The 15,403-nt window shown below is 41.3% G+C and overlaps 1 protein-coding gene across 1 annotated transcript in view; it reads right to left on the bottom strand.

The window, feature by feature from the left end:
* Positions 1-15,196, bottom strand: part of LOC105422881 (uncharacterized) — a 38,682-nt gene extending 23,486 nt beyond the window's left edge. Inside the window, exons 1-2 of the mRNA XM_089082356.1 lie at positions 14,862-15,196; positions 1,386-3,279 (exon numbers count right to left, since the gene is read on the bottom strand). Of these exons, the coding sequence (XP_088938482.1) occupies positions 1,386-1,667 (282 nt within the window). The 5' untranslated portion in view covers positions 1,668-3,279; positions 14,862-15,196. The remainder of the gene's footprint in view (positions 1-1,385; positions 3,280-14,861) is intronic.
* Between the last annotated feature and the right edge of the window lie 207 nt (positions 15,197-15,403).

Below are 15,403 nucleotides of genomic sequence, written 5' to 3'. Positions count from 1 at the left end.
ACTATCCTCCCTGCACGCGCGAAACATCGCTAACACGATGCCACCGCCACCACACAGTCTGCTCTCTCGCTGTCTCTCCCTTCTCGCCGACATGCACGCTACTTGATAACTCTCGCGCGTGCATAACGCGTGCTTTGCACGCTCCACTCTGCGGGAGTTTGTTTCGCGAGATTGGACGAGGTATGCCGAAGGAATCAGATGCGATGCACTCGGGAAAGTGGTCCAGGATTGGGAATCTTGGGATAAGTGACAATGGAAGAAATAACGAAATGGATTCGACAAAAGGGATTCGACGAAAGGGATTCGACGCCGATTATTGTACTCTATTGTAATTAGATGTTAAATTTCAATCTGTGCAAATATATCACTGTCCCTTTTTAATAATTTTGCATAATTTTTTAAAAGTTAAAAGATTGAAGAATACTGCAAATATATAATGTAAGTGAGAATTTACAAAAAAATTTTGAAAGCGTTACGCTAAATAATTTTTTGTGCGCAACACTATCATAGCAACAATATTATTAAATATTAAAAAAATTGGATATCATACAGAAGAGTATAGAGGTCCAGTATTTTTACACTTGAGAGTGAAATAAAATATGTACATGAATTACAAAAATTTTCCATTATCACACGTTTTCGCTGCTCTCTCTTTCTCTCTTTCCCTTTCTCTCAAATTTTTTTTAAATAAAACAGTAAAACCAGAGTAGGAGAGTACATTTCTAGCAACGACAGATTTATTCTACAGGTGGTCTGAAATTTAGGCGAATTTTGGTGAAATATATTTTCCGAGGGAAGATCTGACAGGAGAGAGAGGAGGAGGGTTCCTGTCCGACCAGAGCGTGACATCAAATTCTTTCTGACGGAAATAGTTTCTCAGAGTACACGGGAAACTTCACCCTCGTCCCTCTCATTGGAAAATGTGTACGACGTGTGACTTTTACTCAAGTCAACCGCATGTTACATACGACATACACTTCACATCCACCGTTCTCTCAGGTTCATGAAATTCTTTAGAAAGTCACGTATGCGCGGTCGTTGGAGCAAATTCATAGGAATGCGACTGTTTAACTTTTAAACTCCTAAATTGTTCATAATTTAAAATTGCATTCTATGCATTCTGTGCAAATTTATAGTTTCAAATTTTGTAATGACTATGTACAGTACTATGTATATGTATATATATATATATATATATATACATACTTTCATACAATTCAGTATATATATATATATGTACTGAATTGTATGAAAGTATTTAATTAATATTATATTTGAATTTAATTAAATTGTTTTATATCGTGTTATTCTATCGTACTTGTCATTTGTATTCCGATATTTAAATATAACGTTCGTGTAATGAAAATATGCTGAATTAGACTTACGATATCCTCCAGTTTCGAGCATCCTTTCCTGGCGGTGCAGACCAAGGCGACGATAACTCCACCTCCGAACATAAGCAGAAGAAACACCGCCAATTTCCAACCGTGATCTCTTTGCGGAATAAGCTTCTTAGCCGCCGGTAACCTGGCGACTTCCGTTGTAGAGACGCCGAGGCGGGACGCCCTCACGAGAATCGTCCTGAGACGTCTCGACGCCTTCTCGCAGGCCATTTTCGTTGGGTTATTCTTCGAAGCCGATCTCGACTTCACGTGCACGTGATCCATATCTCTGGGATTCTCACTGAATTTCAGCGTCCTTGAGACAAATTACACGCGTGAAATCGCTCGATCCTCTTGCGGAAGAGAGATCTTAGAACTTCCCAGCTGCTTATAGCCTGCCCAAGTTTCAAGCGGTATGCGAACAGACATCGAACGAAATATCGAAGTATCAATGGTGTCCGGAAATAAACTCTGTCCGCGTCGATCACAATATCTACTTCGAGATATGGAATTCACCGCTAAACTTATCGACATTACAAACTGCACGAGTATTCAAATATCGCTCGATCCATTTTGCGATTAAATTTCTTCAAACACGTTCGAGCAACGTTCAAAGTATCTCTTCGGAAATCTGCTATCTTAGAGAGAGTTTTATGGTTCACTGCACTGCATTTTATCACTATCGCGTTACGCGCACTTCGAATATAAAGACCGAAGAGTCAGACAAAAGAATAGGATTTATCATTATCTCTTACTAATCTAATTTCTCAATTAGCTCGATTTAATGTCTTATTCTTCAAATTGCAATTTTTCCATCCTTTTCCGCAATTATTTCAAACAAATATTTACTTTATCTGTTTCGAGTGCGGTGACGAGTTTTTCCAACTACCGGACTGCAATTCGGGACATCGTCGATGTCGTCAGTCTCGTCGTTCTTACGTGGAACTCTCCCAAGTTTTACGATGTTATACCGGACGATCCCGTGCTATCGGGGGAGCACTACGTATATATACCCTCCCCCTGTAAACCGCGGACGTAACGCGTCTCAAGTCGTTATACTTTTATGCCCGTGACGTGGAAAGACGCGAAACGATGGTGGAGCTCGAATGAGAATCCGAGAAAGACGAAGAACGATGGGGATCGTCCGCCAAATAGAGAGGATTGCTGCTGAGACGTGAAATACTTTTCCGGATCTTGCTATTTGCCGAATGATACTCGCGACTTACCCTTCGTTGCCTCGAGCCACCTGGCTTCCGACCACCATCGATTTCTCGTGCGTCAGAACTTTGCGTTGTTTAGAGAGCCACTTTCGTTTAGAACGGGTAATATTTCAAATAGGATTTCAGGAAGATTGATGTGAAGATCTCAAGATTAGGTGGGTACTATCTGCTTATCTTTATTTTCTTTTGGGTTGATTCGAAAAGAACTTTACCCAATGTGCCTTGCCTTCTTACGTTGGCGTGTCTCTTGCACCCGTTCATGGGTCGAGAAGAGACCGCTTGTTGTTTGCTGATCGAGCGACTAACGTGAGATCCGAGCTTTCATGAAGACACAATTAATCTCGGCAGCACGCTCATTTCGCCGTGACCCGATGACCGGAAGGGAAATTAATTCTCCTCGATCGAACCGGCGCTCACACAACGGCCTCATATTCTTCCAGCGAGATGCTCGTTCGTGGCGCCGTCAATTTTGCTTCGATTTTACCGTTCGATGCGCGCCAGCCCATCCGTTTCTGTATAGCGTCGCGTATATGGTCGACGTACTTTTATTCGCGAAATATTGGCACTTTCACGGTTTATCCACCAGACTCCTTTTATGATCAAAGATGAGCCCTCAATGGCCAAACGACGCCGCGTCTCTTCCAGTTGCTTTCCGTTTCCTTGTATTTCCTCGATATCTGCGAATCAACAGATACAATTCTATAATACTGTTCTGCGCTTTCCGCCATTTTATCTCTACGTGTGAGACTTGCGAATCGAGCTCCATGAAATTTATTACACGGTCAACGTCAAAATACTAAATTATTGAACGTATTAAAACGGATTATTATTGAAATAAATTGAGTTTCACGTTCAATAATATTTACAAAATGTCAATTCACATGTTTACAAAGTGTCATTTACTTATTATTCTATATAAAGATTATTATTTTTTCAAGACGCGATATCGCTCGGGTATTAAAACGGTACCATTGACAGCGCAATAAATACAACACGGAGCGGGATTCCGTCGCCATAAACTTCAGTTTGAAAAACAGGCAGAAGCGGACCGAGTAAGTTCGGCAAGTTTCCGAAACTGCGATCGACGGTCGCGATTCGGAGTATAATGTGTCTCGAAGTGGATGGATTTCGAGTGCATTAAAGATGAAAGCAATATTGGAGATGGGATTATCCCCGCGCGGCCGGTGATACCACGACGAAAATACTCATCGCCGCCGCCGTCGCGGGGCGCAACGAATGGTTCGTCACAAGGGCCTGTGTCCGAGGATTAAGTGAGAATTATCCTGGATTCCGCTTTTCGAATTCTATCCGCTTCATCCCGTCAGCCCGTCTGCGTATACGCGTCGTGCAACGGGCGAACGGCTCCTTCTTTCCCGTAACTCTTTCCCGCTTAATCTCGAACCTACTGGTAATTGCGTTATTATACGTCTGATGGAAAGCACGCTCCTTTTCACAATAGTCACGTACGAATATATCGTTTCCTGCAGACGCCGACGGTCTCATTGTTTCCCCCGATGCCTCAATTTGCGCCGCTCTACGAAGGGAGGGAAAGTCGTTTCCTTGAGTTACGAGGACAGAAAAGTGTTAAAAGTCCATACATCGTCTTTTATGCGTACATTTTATGAGCGCACGTTCTAGTGATAAGATAAATAAAATCTGATTGATTATGAACATTGACTGACGTTTTTGTTACACAGATTTAGAGAGATGAATTAATTCACATAATTCATGTGTTTCTCACCCATGGTATTTTCGCTTATAATAAACTCAATCAAGAAACAGTGAATTTTACTAAAACCAAGATTGATGTCAGTAGCGTAAGATGAAGTAATTATCGCGATATATATCGTTGCACGGTGTACTCAAGAAAAAGCATACGTGACACGATTTCGTGGTCTCAAAGCAAATCCGTGACCGTGACGGAGATGCATTTACAAGATAACGGAATGGCACATGGAGAACGATTCCGAAATGTTCCCGAGTGCTGGCGCCGTATCTATTGAAAATCCCAGCGGTGGAGACAAACGAGGAGAATGGAGTCCTGCCGACGAAAATTACGTCGCGCACGGTCCGCGAGCGTTTCTCGCTTACATCAGCGGTGATTAATTTCGGGAGATTAGCGGGGTGCCGGTCGTTAGAATTAAACCACTCCGCATTAGACCGTCTAGCTAATTAGCTCGTCGCAATGGCCGATGGATGTAACTGCCGGATCTGCCGCATTAGAACTTAACAGATCGTACATGACCTTAACATGGCGTTCGTGTTCGCGTTACGTAAGTTCACGATTAAAAGCTACGTACTCCTAAGCCGGCTGGAAGTACAGAGAGAGAGAAAAGAAGGGGAAGAGAGAGGAAGGGAGAGGAAGGGAGACAAGGAAGGAGGCAGAGAGTCGAGAACGAGTCCTCAAAATGGTGAGGTTCCTTGGCACGTTCTCATACACGGGCTCTCATGCGAGTGTTACGACTATTGCAGTCTGGAGAGTTTCGAGCAGAAATTAGCACGGCGCGATTAAGCTTATGCCCTCTAAGGCCGAGATTATCGTTAGCGAGAAGTGATTTAGATACAGGCCAGGCCCCCGTGGAAAAGTTGCTAAGTTGTAGAGAGCGGCGGCCGTTCGGAGCAAGTTTCGCGGAATGGTTCGTGTGACGAACTCCCACGGAGTTGTTCCGCAAAGTCGTTCGCGATAGTATCGCACGGTACGTGAATGTGTCGCGTGAAGCATTGCCGTCTGGGTTTGCACACGAAAATTACTCCCCACGGCCGAAAACTCTGATGAATCTGGAAATCTGTGTGTAACACGACACGATATTTTAATGGAACGTAAAAAAGTAAGCGTCGAAAAGCTTTCTTTTTTTTTGATTTTTCTGGACAGTCTTTTTATCGTGATGCAAAAATAATTAAATATTTTATTTTTTCATATAATTTGTTTATGGATTTATATAATTGCTAACGCAAATGTATTTTCATTTAATAAATGCTTCTGAAATTTCGTTGCTACTTCCGTCTTATAAACGAAGCTCGAGTATGAAATGTTATCAAGAAATTGTCTAGGCGAAATCTAATCTCGCTAATGATCCGTTCGTTCAAAAGCTGTCTTCACAAATTCGCGTCGATTAATTTCGAGACACGAGACGGTTCTTGCGATTGAGTAAATAGAAAGAATACGGGCGACTACATTGTTATTAACGTCGTCGGGGTCTAAACTTCAACGTTCGCGTTATTCTTTCGAACTTGTAGTTAGAGTAGTGTGTCGTAGGAGCAGACAAAGTTCCAAGTTTGTGCTCGGCAGACCTCGCGCCACGGGAAGGGAGTTAAATAAAACCGGAAAGAACGGCGGCATTTCTTTTTTATTTCTTTTATTTTTTTCGCTCCCATGCGGTAATCGTCGACGTTGATCATCGAGCTCCCAGCTCTCCGAACCTTGCATCCTTCGCTCGCTATTCCGAGGTCGTCTCCCCAACGTACTTCCTAACTCGTAGATCGTGCCCTTCTTTATTGGATAAAACTCAGGGAAGAAGCACGGCCGGCAAAGCCATCGAGCGGCCTGCTGCTCGCCAAAGAAAATGAGATAGCTTAATAAGGCGACGCGCATCCTCCGGTGTAATTACGCGCCCCAAGTTCCTCGCTATTTTCGCGCTGCGAGTAATTAGAATACCGATAACTTCAACGAGAGAGAGAGAGAAGGGGGAGGGAGGGAGGGAGAGGGAGAGGGAGAGGGAGAGAGAGAGAGAGAGAGAGCGAGAACTCGCGCCACCGTTTCAATGCGATGCTTAAGGTTCCCATTTATTTCCGGCAAAGATGTCACACAGGATTCGTACCGCCGCGTTCTCTCCCGGAATTCCAGCCAGATAAACGTCGCAGACTCGGATTCGCTGGTAATCGACACTGACATCGACGGCGTCGCGTCGAAATATTAAATGCCGAGTATTATTTGTTTTGATCCGATTAGAAGGCGTGCCGCAGATGTCTATGCGACGTGACATTCAAAGCGACCTCACGATCTTAGTAATTATACAAAGCTCTATGCTTTGCTGATGAATGCAAATATAAGATACTACTGTAACATTCAATATATATGTATGTATGTATTTTTTATTTTACAATGTTTAATACATTTCTTGTATATACATTTGAAAAAAATAAATTAAATAAAAATTAATACTAAATTAAAAATAACATGTGATATAATCTAATACTAAATAATTTTAAATAATTTTTAAATATCACAATTTTTAATCATCACAGATCATTAATTCATATATTTGCATTTACTTATTAATTTTTCTTAAAAATACGTTGAAAATTATATGTTAAATCACGCTTTAAATATAAAGCTAAATTATTTAAATTAATTTCGGCAACTTTAAACGTCAAGCACTCAAAATCTTATTTACTATTACCAATTTAATATTACCAATTTAATATAAACAACTACGTTTAATATCTTCAAAGTGATACTATTAAAGGGATTATATCCTCGTCGGATCGACCTGTTCGAGTTATGTGTCTCGAAGGTAAGGGTCTAGGATCGTTCGGATGAATAAATAAAGCCTCGATGTTCTCTCTCTCTCTCCCTCCCTCTCCCTCAGTAATTTATCGGTGTGCTATCGAGCGTTCGATCTGAGACGCAGCAGTGGAGATGTCACGCAAAATGGAAGATGTTGTATTGGACCGTATTGAGAACGGTAATTTAAGTGGCATCGGCAGCGAGAACGCTGGAAATATTTTCGGCTGGAATATCAGGTTGTGGTGCTGAATGATAAAGCACGCAGAAATTGAGTTAAGCGTATTAACCAAGCGTGCATACGTAATGTAGTTAAAAAAGAAAAACGGATGAGTTTAATTTACAATTTGCCAGCGCGAACGAATGAAAACATAACGGCGGCTGCTGTCATTAATTATGAGAAATCGATGGAGCTTTGCCACGATTTTTAATAATTTATTATTAGTGGATTTAACTTCACTTAAATTTACGATGAGCTTCCCGACTATGCTCCCGATTCTACGTGTTTTACGATCGAAGATTTATGCTCGCTCCTGTCGAAGGCCGCGCGCGTGCTCATTTAGATATCGGCAATCAATCTTTTTATATCGCGAGAAGTTTCGATGCGAAATTAAGCATATTCGGCCAGGAAAAGGGAAAGGGATGAAAAGAGAGAGAGAAAGGAAGGGGATACGAGAGGAAAACACGTCGGATCTCGCTCGGTTATGGCTTGATATATCGTCCAGTTACACGCACTAGGTGGACTTGCTGGGCTTAATGTGATTTACAGGAGAGACAGAAGTTTCGAGCGATGGACCGTATGTTTCAAAAGCCCCGGGAAATTATTGGATACGTGACAACTCGGGTTACTTTGGGCACGTCCAGAAGCGAAATTGACATCAGCGAGGACGAGCAAGGATAAAGTCGTAAAACGATATGACTCGTTACCGCGTCTCTCCACTCCGCCTGACGTGTAACAACTTACAAGCAATAAACCCCTTGATCAATGAAATATTGCCGCAAATATCTTCCTTTACCATGTCACATTTATATAGATATTTTAAATTGTTTTTAGGTATGGACATGGATCTTTTTGAATTACACGAGAGATTTTAATTTAATAAATTTTTCAATATAGCGATAACAAGCGCGGCGACTTTAATATACTTTTATATCATGAATTAACTAATAATAAATATGTATTAAATTTTGAATTCATCAAGAAATCATGATTTGACCTAAAACGATGCTCAATGTTATGTCAGAATCAAAAGATCGAACGTGTCTATCCCTTTCTCGTTGACGCGATCATCCGTAGGGCGACCCTTTTCGCTCTCCTGCACATGTTTCCTTCGGAAAGCTTTCGGTGCACCGTGTGAAATTACGTTCCTTACGCTACGCCGAGTGTTAGAAATTTGCCGGTGACACTGCTCGTTTATCGTATGAAATTACGTAACACCGTTTTCGACAAAAAGTATTAAAACAAACTCGTGGCATGCGGATGTACTGCAAAACGAAGATTGGACAGGCCAGCTGTGACGCGCATTTGCATTTTTCGGAGATTTGTTTCCAAGGATTAAAATAAACTGATATTACAACAATCTTTCAGGTATTTTCCTTTTTAAATCCCGTTAGAAATCTAATTTAAAACGTGAGCTGCCATTCAACATTCCATATCGTCATCTGTTTTCATCGTTGTTTATAATCGCGTGTATTTTCTCGTGAGAATTAAGCCAGACATGAATCGCGATTTTCCTCGTTGTAAATAATACAAACGTTTGTTATCCATGGATCTGAAATATGCAGGCAAACTTTACTAATTCGAATGCGTGCCGTGAATAAAGATTAATGTATTCGCGTCGCACGCAGGAGAGTACATGAATAAATATCAGCTGTAGAGGGATAAATGAAAATCGAACGATCGAATTTAAAAATCTTCCCAATGAGGGAATCGCGTCTATTGACCTCCTAAAATAAAGATCTTTGTTATTCTCGACTTCATCAAATAGCAACGTTCGCATCTTCGAGAGCATTCGAGAGCAGATCTGAAGGTTTAGGCGATCTACCTCGAATAGAAGTTCGGCAATTGTTCGTATTGTTATCGAAATCGGTAAGGATTTGTCGTCGATGCTAACGAGAACTTTATGTAAATATCGCGCCTTTCGAATGAAATTGCAAGATCTCCCGGTAAATCGCGGAATTATCCTCGAAATTTTCAGCAATATCAGCGATCCCCAATCGACTATTTTCTGCGGTAGTTTCGAAAACAACATTACGATGGAAGATTTTAATATTCAAATTTACTATATTTTAATCATCAGACTAACGAGCAAAATTGATACAAAGATAATGCCGTAAAAGTCCGGTTTTCAGTCCGGTTAAAAACTAGTGGATGTTCCGGACAGCGCTTCAGTTATTTTCCCCAAATTTAAACTTCACCGTGAAAGTTTATCATTATATCTCCGCTTGCTATATCTCATTAATTCCTAGTATTCCCTTGTTAACCCAGCCTCAAATTAAATTCACGCTGAGAAGAGGTTCATTGTCAAAAGCGCATGGTACTACTATTTTTACAAACAACTCTTTCTCGACTCTCTTCTCGCTCGTTCGCCATTCACACGGCGCGCGAATATTATATTAAATAACTTTTACTTATTCGACAGAAAAGTTTCCATAATAAATGCCGGGAAATACCAGGGCACACCGATCACATCAAAATCCGTGAAAGTGACGAGGCGTGGTTATACCATATATCGGCGACAAGTTGGAAGAAGGTGAGGGCGGAAACGAGAGGGTAAGAGAAAGGAGGAAGGGAGGATGCGAGGGGAGAGGGGAGGGGGGAGAGGGCGGGGGCAGAAGGAAAGGAAAGAGAGACAGAGGGGAAGAGAGAAAGAGAGAGATGTCGTGGGACACCTGCGAGAGGGTGAGAAAGCGTGCTCAACACGTGTTTCCCTTATCGCGTTCATTTCGAACCACAGAGTGCAGTCCCTCTAATGCCGGCGTGACGTTCGTCGTTACTATACGCTCATCCTTTACCGCGTCGCTGAGCGTCCCGGGGGCGCTTGAGCGCAGGGTGGAGGGGGATTGATTTATTTCGTTCCTCAATAATTCTCTTTTATTTTCCTCGTCGCTCTCGATCGCGGCTACCTTTTGATCTATCGCTCTCGACATGTCGACGACGATTCATTTTTATTTACGATCCGACGCCGGCGGGCGATGAGATTCATTGCCCCTTTCCCATTGCCCTCTTCCCCCTCTTGCCCTCTTGCCCGCTTCTTCTCTTTCTTGACTCGTCCAGCCGTTTGTGATTTTATTTCCCTTCGACGAAATCACCGCCGGTACCTCTCGTTAACGGGCGGTGTATGCCGAGTAGCCGGGCTCTTAATAAAGCACTCGTCGACACGACTATTTGACGAGTATAACAAAGATGGGATTCAGGGAATTTCAAAAAATTCGCACGTGACGACAATCTGATTAAAATTTTATCTCTGTCAATTGATTTATGTTTCAGTGTTTACAACGTGAGTTTGTTTTGACGATGTACACAATAAATGTTTACATGTTGAAAATTAAAACAACAAAAAGGTAAAACTTTTCCGTAAAACAATGCTAAAGAGTGGATATGGATAGTAATGAACGATGATACGAAACAAAGGATCTAGAAAGACTTGGAAAAATAACATTCGTAATAAAGGAAAAAAAATCGGAAAAAAATCATCAATATTGTCTTTCCTTCGTATTCGCAATATATGTAAGTAAGGTGAAGCTATATATATTGAGAAGATATCACGGATTGATCTCTGTACTTCAAAATGTCAGATGCGCCACGTTTCACGTCTCACGACTCGGCGATGAAACGCGATAAAGGAAACACGTATTGAGCACGCTTTCTCACTTCTCGCAGCCATTCGCTTCCAACCTTCATCATTATCTTTATCTTCTCTCGATATATCTCACACCCGCTCATATCGCTTTTTCACACCCTACTCGCTTCCTCAATCTCATATCTCAAGCTCGTTCGACTTCCTCTTTCTAGGAATTTTCGACAACACCGAAAAGTCACTGGAGAAAAACGATAATTGAAATATCGTTTCTTAAATATGGAATGCTTCCTTATATTTTATTTTCAATATAAAGATATCAACAACAAAAGAAACAACAAGAAACAACATGAAACTAGTTATTTTAAATATTGTCTTTTAGAGTGTATGTAAAAATTTAAAAAACGATCGCTGTAAAGATAATGTAACAAATGTATGCGATGCATATAGAAAAATTTTGTAATTTAACAAATGTCCGACTATTATTTAATTATGACAGATCGATGAACAAGAGTGGGTTGAAGTCGAGGTGGCGAACCTTTACATCGTCTCGAACTTCGAAATTGTCGAATAACCCTCCAGTCATCTAACTTAATCAATTGGCTTTTTACCGTGAAACTGAATAATAATAGAATATGAATAACAAAAGAAAGTTATGTATAATAGAAATTTTTACCAAATCTATTCAATGATGTGAAAAAATTCATATTATTAAAAACAAAAATAGACTTTTTATCTTCTGTCAATTTTAATCTTCTGTTTTAATTAAAAGTGATCATGTTTTTTTAATAAAAGAGAAATGTTTTTAATTGAATTTGCCTTTTGATATCTATCTTTTATAAAGAAATATTAAAAAAATATATATGTGCCATTTCATAATCTTTTGTACTACTGTTTATTTATTTTTATGTAATTATTTATAAAAACATGCTCTTTTCACAACAGACGCAAATATCGCCTAAATTTCCTCAAGCATTGTCACATTGATATTTGCAGATAAAATAAACATCAAAATAAGAAGCGCAATCATCATTTTACGTCTTAGCAGAATTACCCGAGGTATTTTGCGTGATATTGCTTTTTGTTTAGTAAGCCCGGAACAGTGCCGGGTTTGATGGGCCACTATTAACGAGACTCTCTATACATCGGATAATCCTGAATCGGTAACGACCGCCGGGAATTGGGTCAAAAGCCTGGTCAAGCGATCATTCGGCAATCGAACGGCAAATAACTATTCCCACTTGCACTCGTACGCCGATTTTGTAATGATTCCGCTCACGGAAATGCAATCCACCGCACGCGCTCCTACGCGTGAAATCGATCTTTATTTTCAGCATATACAATACAAAGGCTGAAAGTTATGATTGTGTTAAACGCGCTGCGCTGCCAACACGACGCACAGTTCTGGTTCATTGACTTTAATAATAGAGAATTGCCAATTAACAAAAAAAAAAAGAAAAAAAAAATTAAACATATTAGTTTGTACCTTCGAAAATTTGTTTCGCGTTACGATAGGCACTTTGATACGCAAATGTAACAAGCACAATAGCTGTCAACAATAGCGGAAGTAAGGCAAATTATACTTGTTATCTTAGTCGACTCGCGAATCACGAAGCGACAGTATTCACGGAACACTGGAGAACGGGTTAATCGATTGAAATTTTGCATAATCTGACCCGTCATGACGTAGATGGTTTCAGGGCATTCACCGACCCGATATAGCCGAAGTTGCTTGCATTATAATCTCAAGGGACATTACGAAGAAACTAACGTGAAGATATCGAATTTCTGGTTTGCATGGCGTTTTCCTCAATGAAAATTAATTAAATCTCTCATACAATCTCGTAATAGAAATAATGATTTTAGAAACATGCACGTTAGCTTAAAAAGGAAAATGAAAAAGGAAACATCTGCGATCTAAAAGGAAAGGTCTGCGATCTAAAAAAATGATCGATTCCAGGAATTATATAGGAACGGTGTTCAATTAGCTTTTATATTGTTGAATCGAATGAAGCTATACATTTTACAATAGTCACCGCTGCAAGAATTTTATCTACGGACAATAATCGCGCTTCATCCTCATCTATCCCGCTTGTCTATCCTTTTTCCGCGGAAATCGTCGCGTCACGTTCATCGAAGCACCCTCGATCGTAGGGCGATAATTCGGCCGATGATGATCGCTTCAATTTTCCATATGTCGGTTGCGAATGTGAACATCGTCCTCGGACGAGCGGTACCATTTTTCTTGTACGTGAGATTGCTGCGCGTGGCTCTTAACAAACGTCAAGTCATTGTTATTGGACGTTCGGAATGAGGGGACGGGTTTCCGGCGCGAGAAAGAAACGATAGAAGGAAAACCGATGAGTCGAGGCAACGCGCTGATCGATCTTAAGCTATTCTCGATGGGGTTTATAAACGAAGCGCATTAAGGCGCCACCATTTAGCGCGAAGGTAAACTCGAGCGCTAAGTAATTAATTTTTAAGCGGACCTTGTGTTGTAGGTTCCTCCTAGAAAATTTTCTAGGGGAAGAAAACTTTCCGAAAGAGCATCTCATGACTGGTATTAATAGTGGATTGCATATTGATGCTTCAGTAGAATTACATGAGTTAATAAAAAATATTAAACGCGAGATTGAAGTGAAACTATTATGGAGTGTCTATTTATATGTTGGAATGAAAAATTTGATGGAAATTCCTGGAAGACTTCGTAAAAGTATTTTTCTCGCGAAACGTGATGCGCAATAAAATTTTTGACTGTACAATTATGAAAAATTCACCGAGCTCGAGTCACTTGCGTCGCATGTTTAAAACGATCGCAATACCAACCGCGAGTCTTTAGATCATGTATTAAGTAGACCATGACAAATGAGATACTGAATTAATTCCCTGCATTTAAAATTTGCGAGGCAACTTGTATAAAAAGCGTGCAAAATGTACAACGTGAAAAGGATGAAACTCGCGACGGTGTAACGCAACGTGGATAGCTCAATGTGCATTTAATTAGCGGTGAATTTTTCTCTGCATTTCTCTAACGAGCGCATGACGCTGCATCGCAGCATCGTAATTGAAAACGGAAGAGAAATGCGGGATAACGTCGTGTCTAAGAGTGGAAGCAAAAAGAATCTATTATACGTCCGTTCATCGCGGACGTTCTCGGATATCCGGTTTTCGTTAACCGTTCACGACTCAATTTGCTCGGATGCATGTCACTCGTACCGCGTAAATATCGCGGGGGAAATCAAATTTAGCCGTCCAGTGGCGTATGTTCACATGGTAAACGGGGACATTGCGAATTTCTGCTATTTCATTAAGCAACGTTCAATTCGATAATCTTGTCTCCCTATTATCTCTTATGTATTATTAGAATTATTGAATATTTCACTCTCATAAACTATGCGTTCGCCATTCATTAATTTTCATTCATACAATAAATAATGTTCAATTAATTATGACTCTTAATTCACCATATATCTCTAAATTTCTTCTAATTTTGTTACATACGTCTAAAATCATATTTCAATTGAATAAAATATCGTAAACTAGACTAGACTAGACTAGATCGGCAGATAAGATGGAATAGAGTCATAATTGTTTAATCATTAAGCGATCAACGAGAGAAAGAGTTCTCTCATTTCGTAAAAACAAGAAAAGGTATCTCGAATGATTATTTTTACAACGGTACGACATGCTGTGTCTTTGCACCGTCTTGTCTGTCTCATTCCCGTTTACGGTGCCGCGTCTAAATTGAATGGAACATAAATTACACTTGTCGCATTCATGCCGGCAATTATTTAGCGCGTCGCTGCGTAATTTCCCAACGATATATATATGTGCGTTTTCCAAAGGAGAGAGAGAGAGAGAGAGACTCATTCTCTTTACCGAACGCCACCCGGTTCTAAGCGTCTCCGCATACCCAGTTTCACCCCGTATCACTCGGAATCCTGTAAAAACCAACCTGGTTGTTCCAGCACGGGGTCCGGTCCGTCCTGGGTCATCCAGAGGGAGAGAAGAGCTCCTCTCTCCGGGCGGATCGAAATGCAGCTGCAGCTTCTACGGTACGGGACACAGCCGCCGCGCCGCCCTTCTTCTCTCCGAGGTGGGCTCACAGCTCGATAGAAGCGAAACAACTCCTTCGGCACTGCACAACGCCAGCGACGAGTAATACGCGACGAGAGCGGGACGCCTCGTGTACCGGCGATCACCGATCGTACGACCTATGCGACACTCTCCGCGGAGGCGTCGCGACGCTCACTGCGGAGACTCCGCCGCGTACCCGCCCTTATAGCATCGTGTTGCGCTCGCACTGCGCCCCCTGCGCCCCCTAACTACCCTTCCACCTTCCTAGTCCGCCGCACCACCGCCACCACCTTCTCCACGTTTCCCTCTCCGCCTCGCGCGCAACCCCCTCCTTCTCTCTCTCTCTCTCTCTCTCTCTCTCTCTCTCTCTCTCTCTCTCTCTCTCTCTCTCTCTCTCTCTCTCTCTCTCTCTCTCTCTCT

The sequence above is a fragment of the Pogonomyrmex barbatus genome, unplaced genomic scaffold (assembly GCF_055798465.1).
Source record: "Pogonomyrmex barbatus isolate J1 unplaced genomic scaffold, ASM5579846v1 scaffold6, whole genome shotgun sequence".
Lineage (NCBI taxonomy): Eukaryota > Metazoa > Arthropoda > Insecta > Hymenoptera > Formicidae > Pogonomyrmex > Pogonomyrmex barbatus.
Note: the sequence above shows the minus strand (reverse complement) of the source record. Positions and strands in the feature narration are given on the sequence as shown.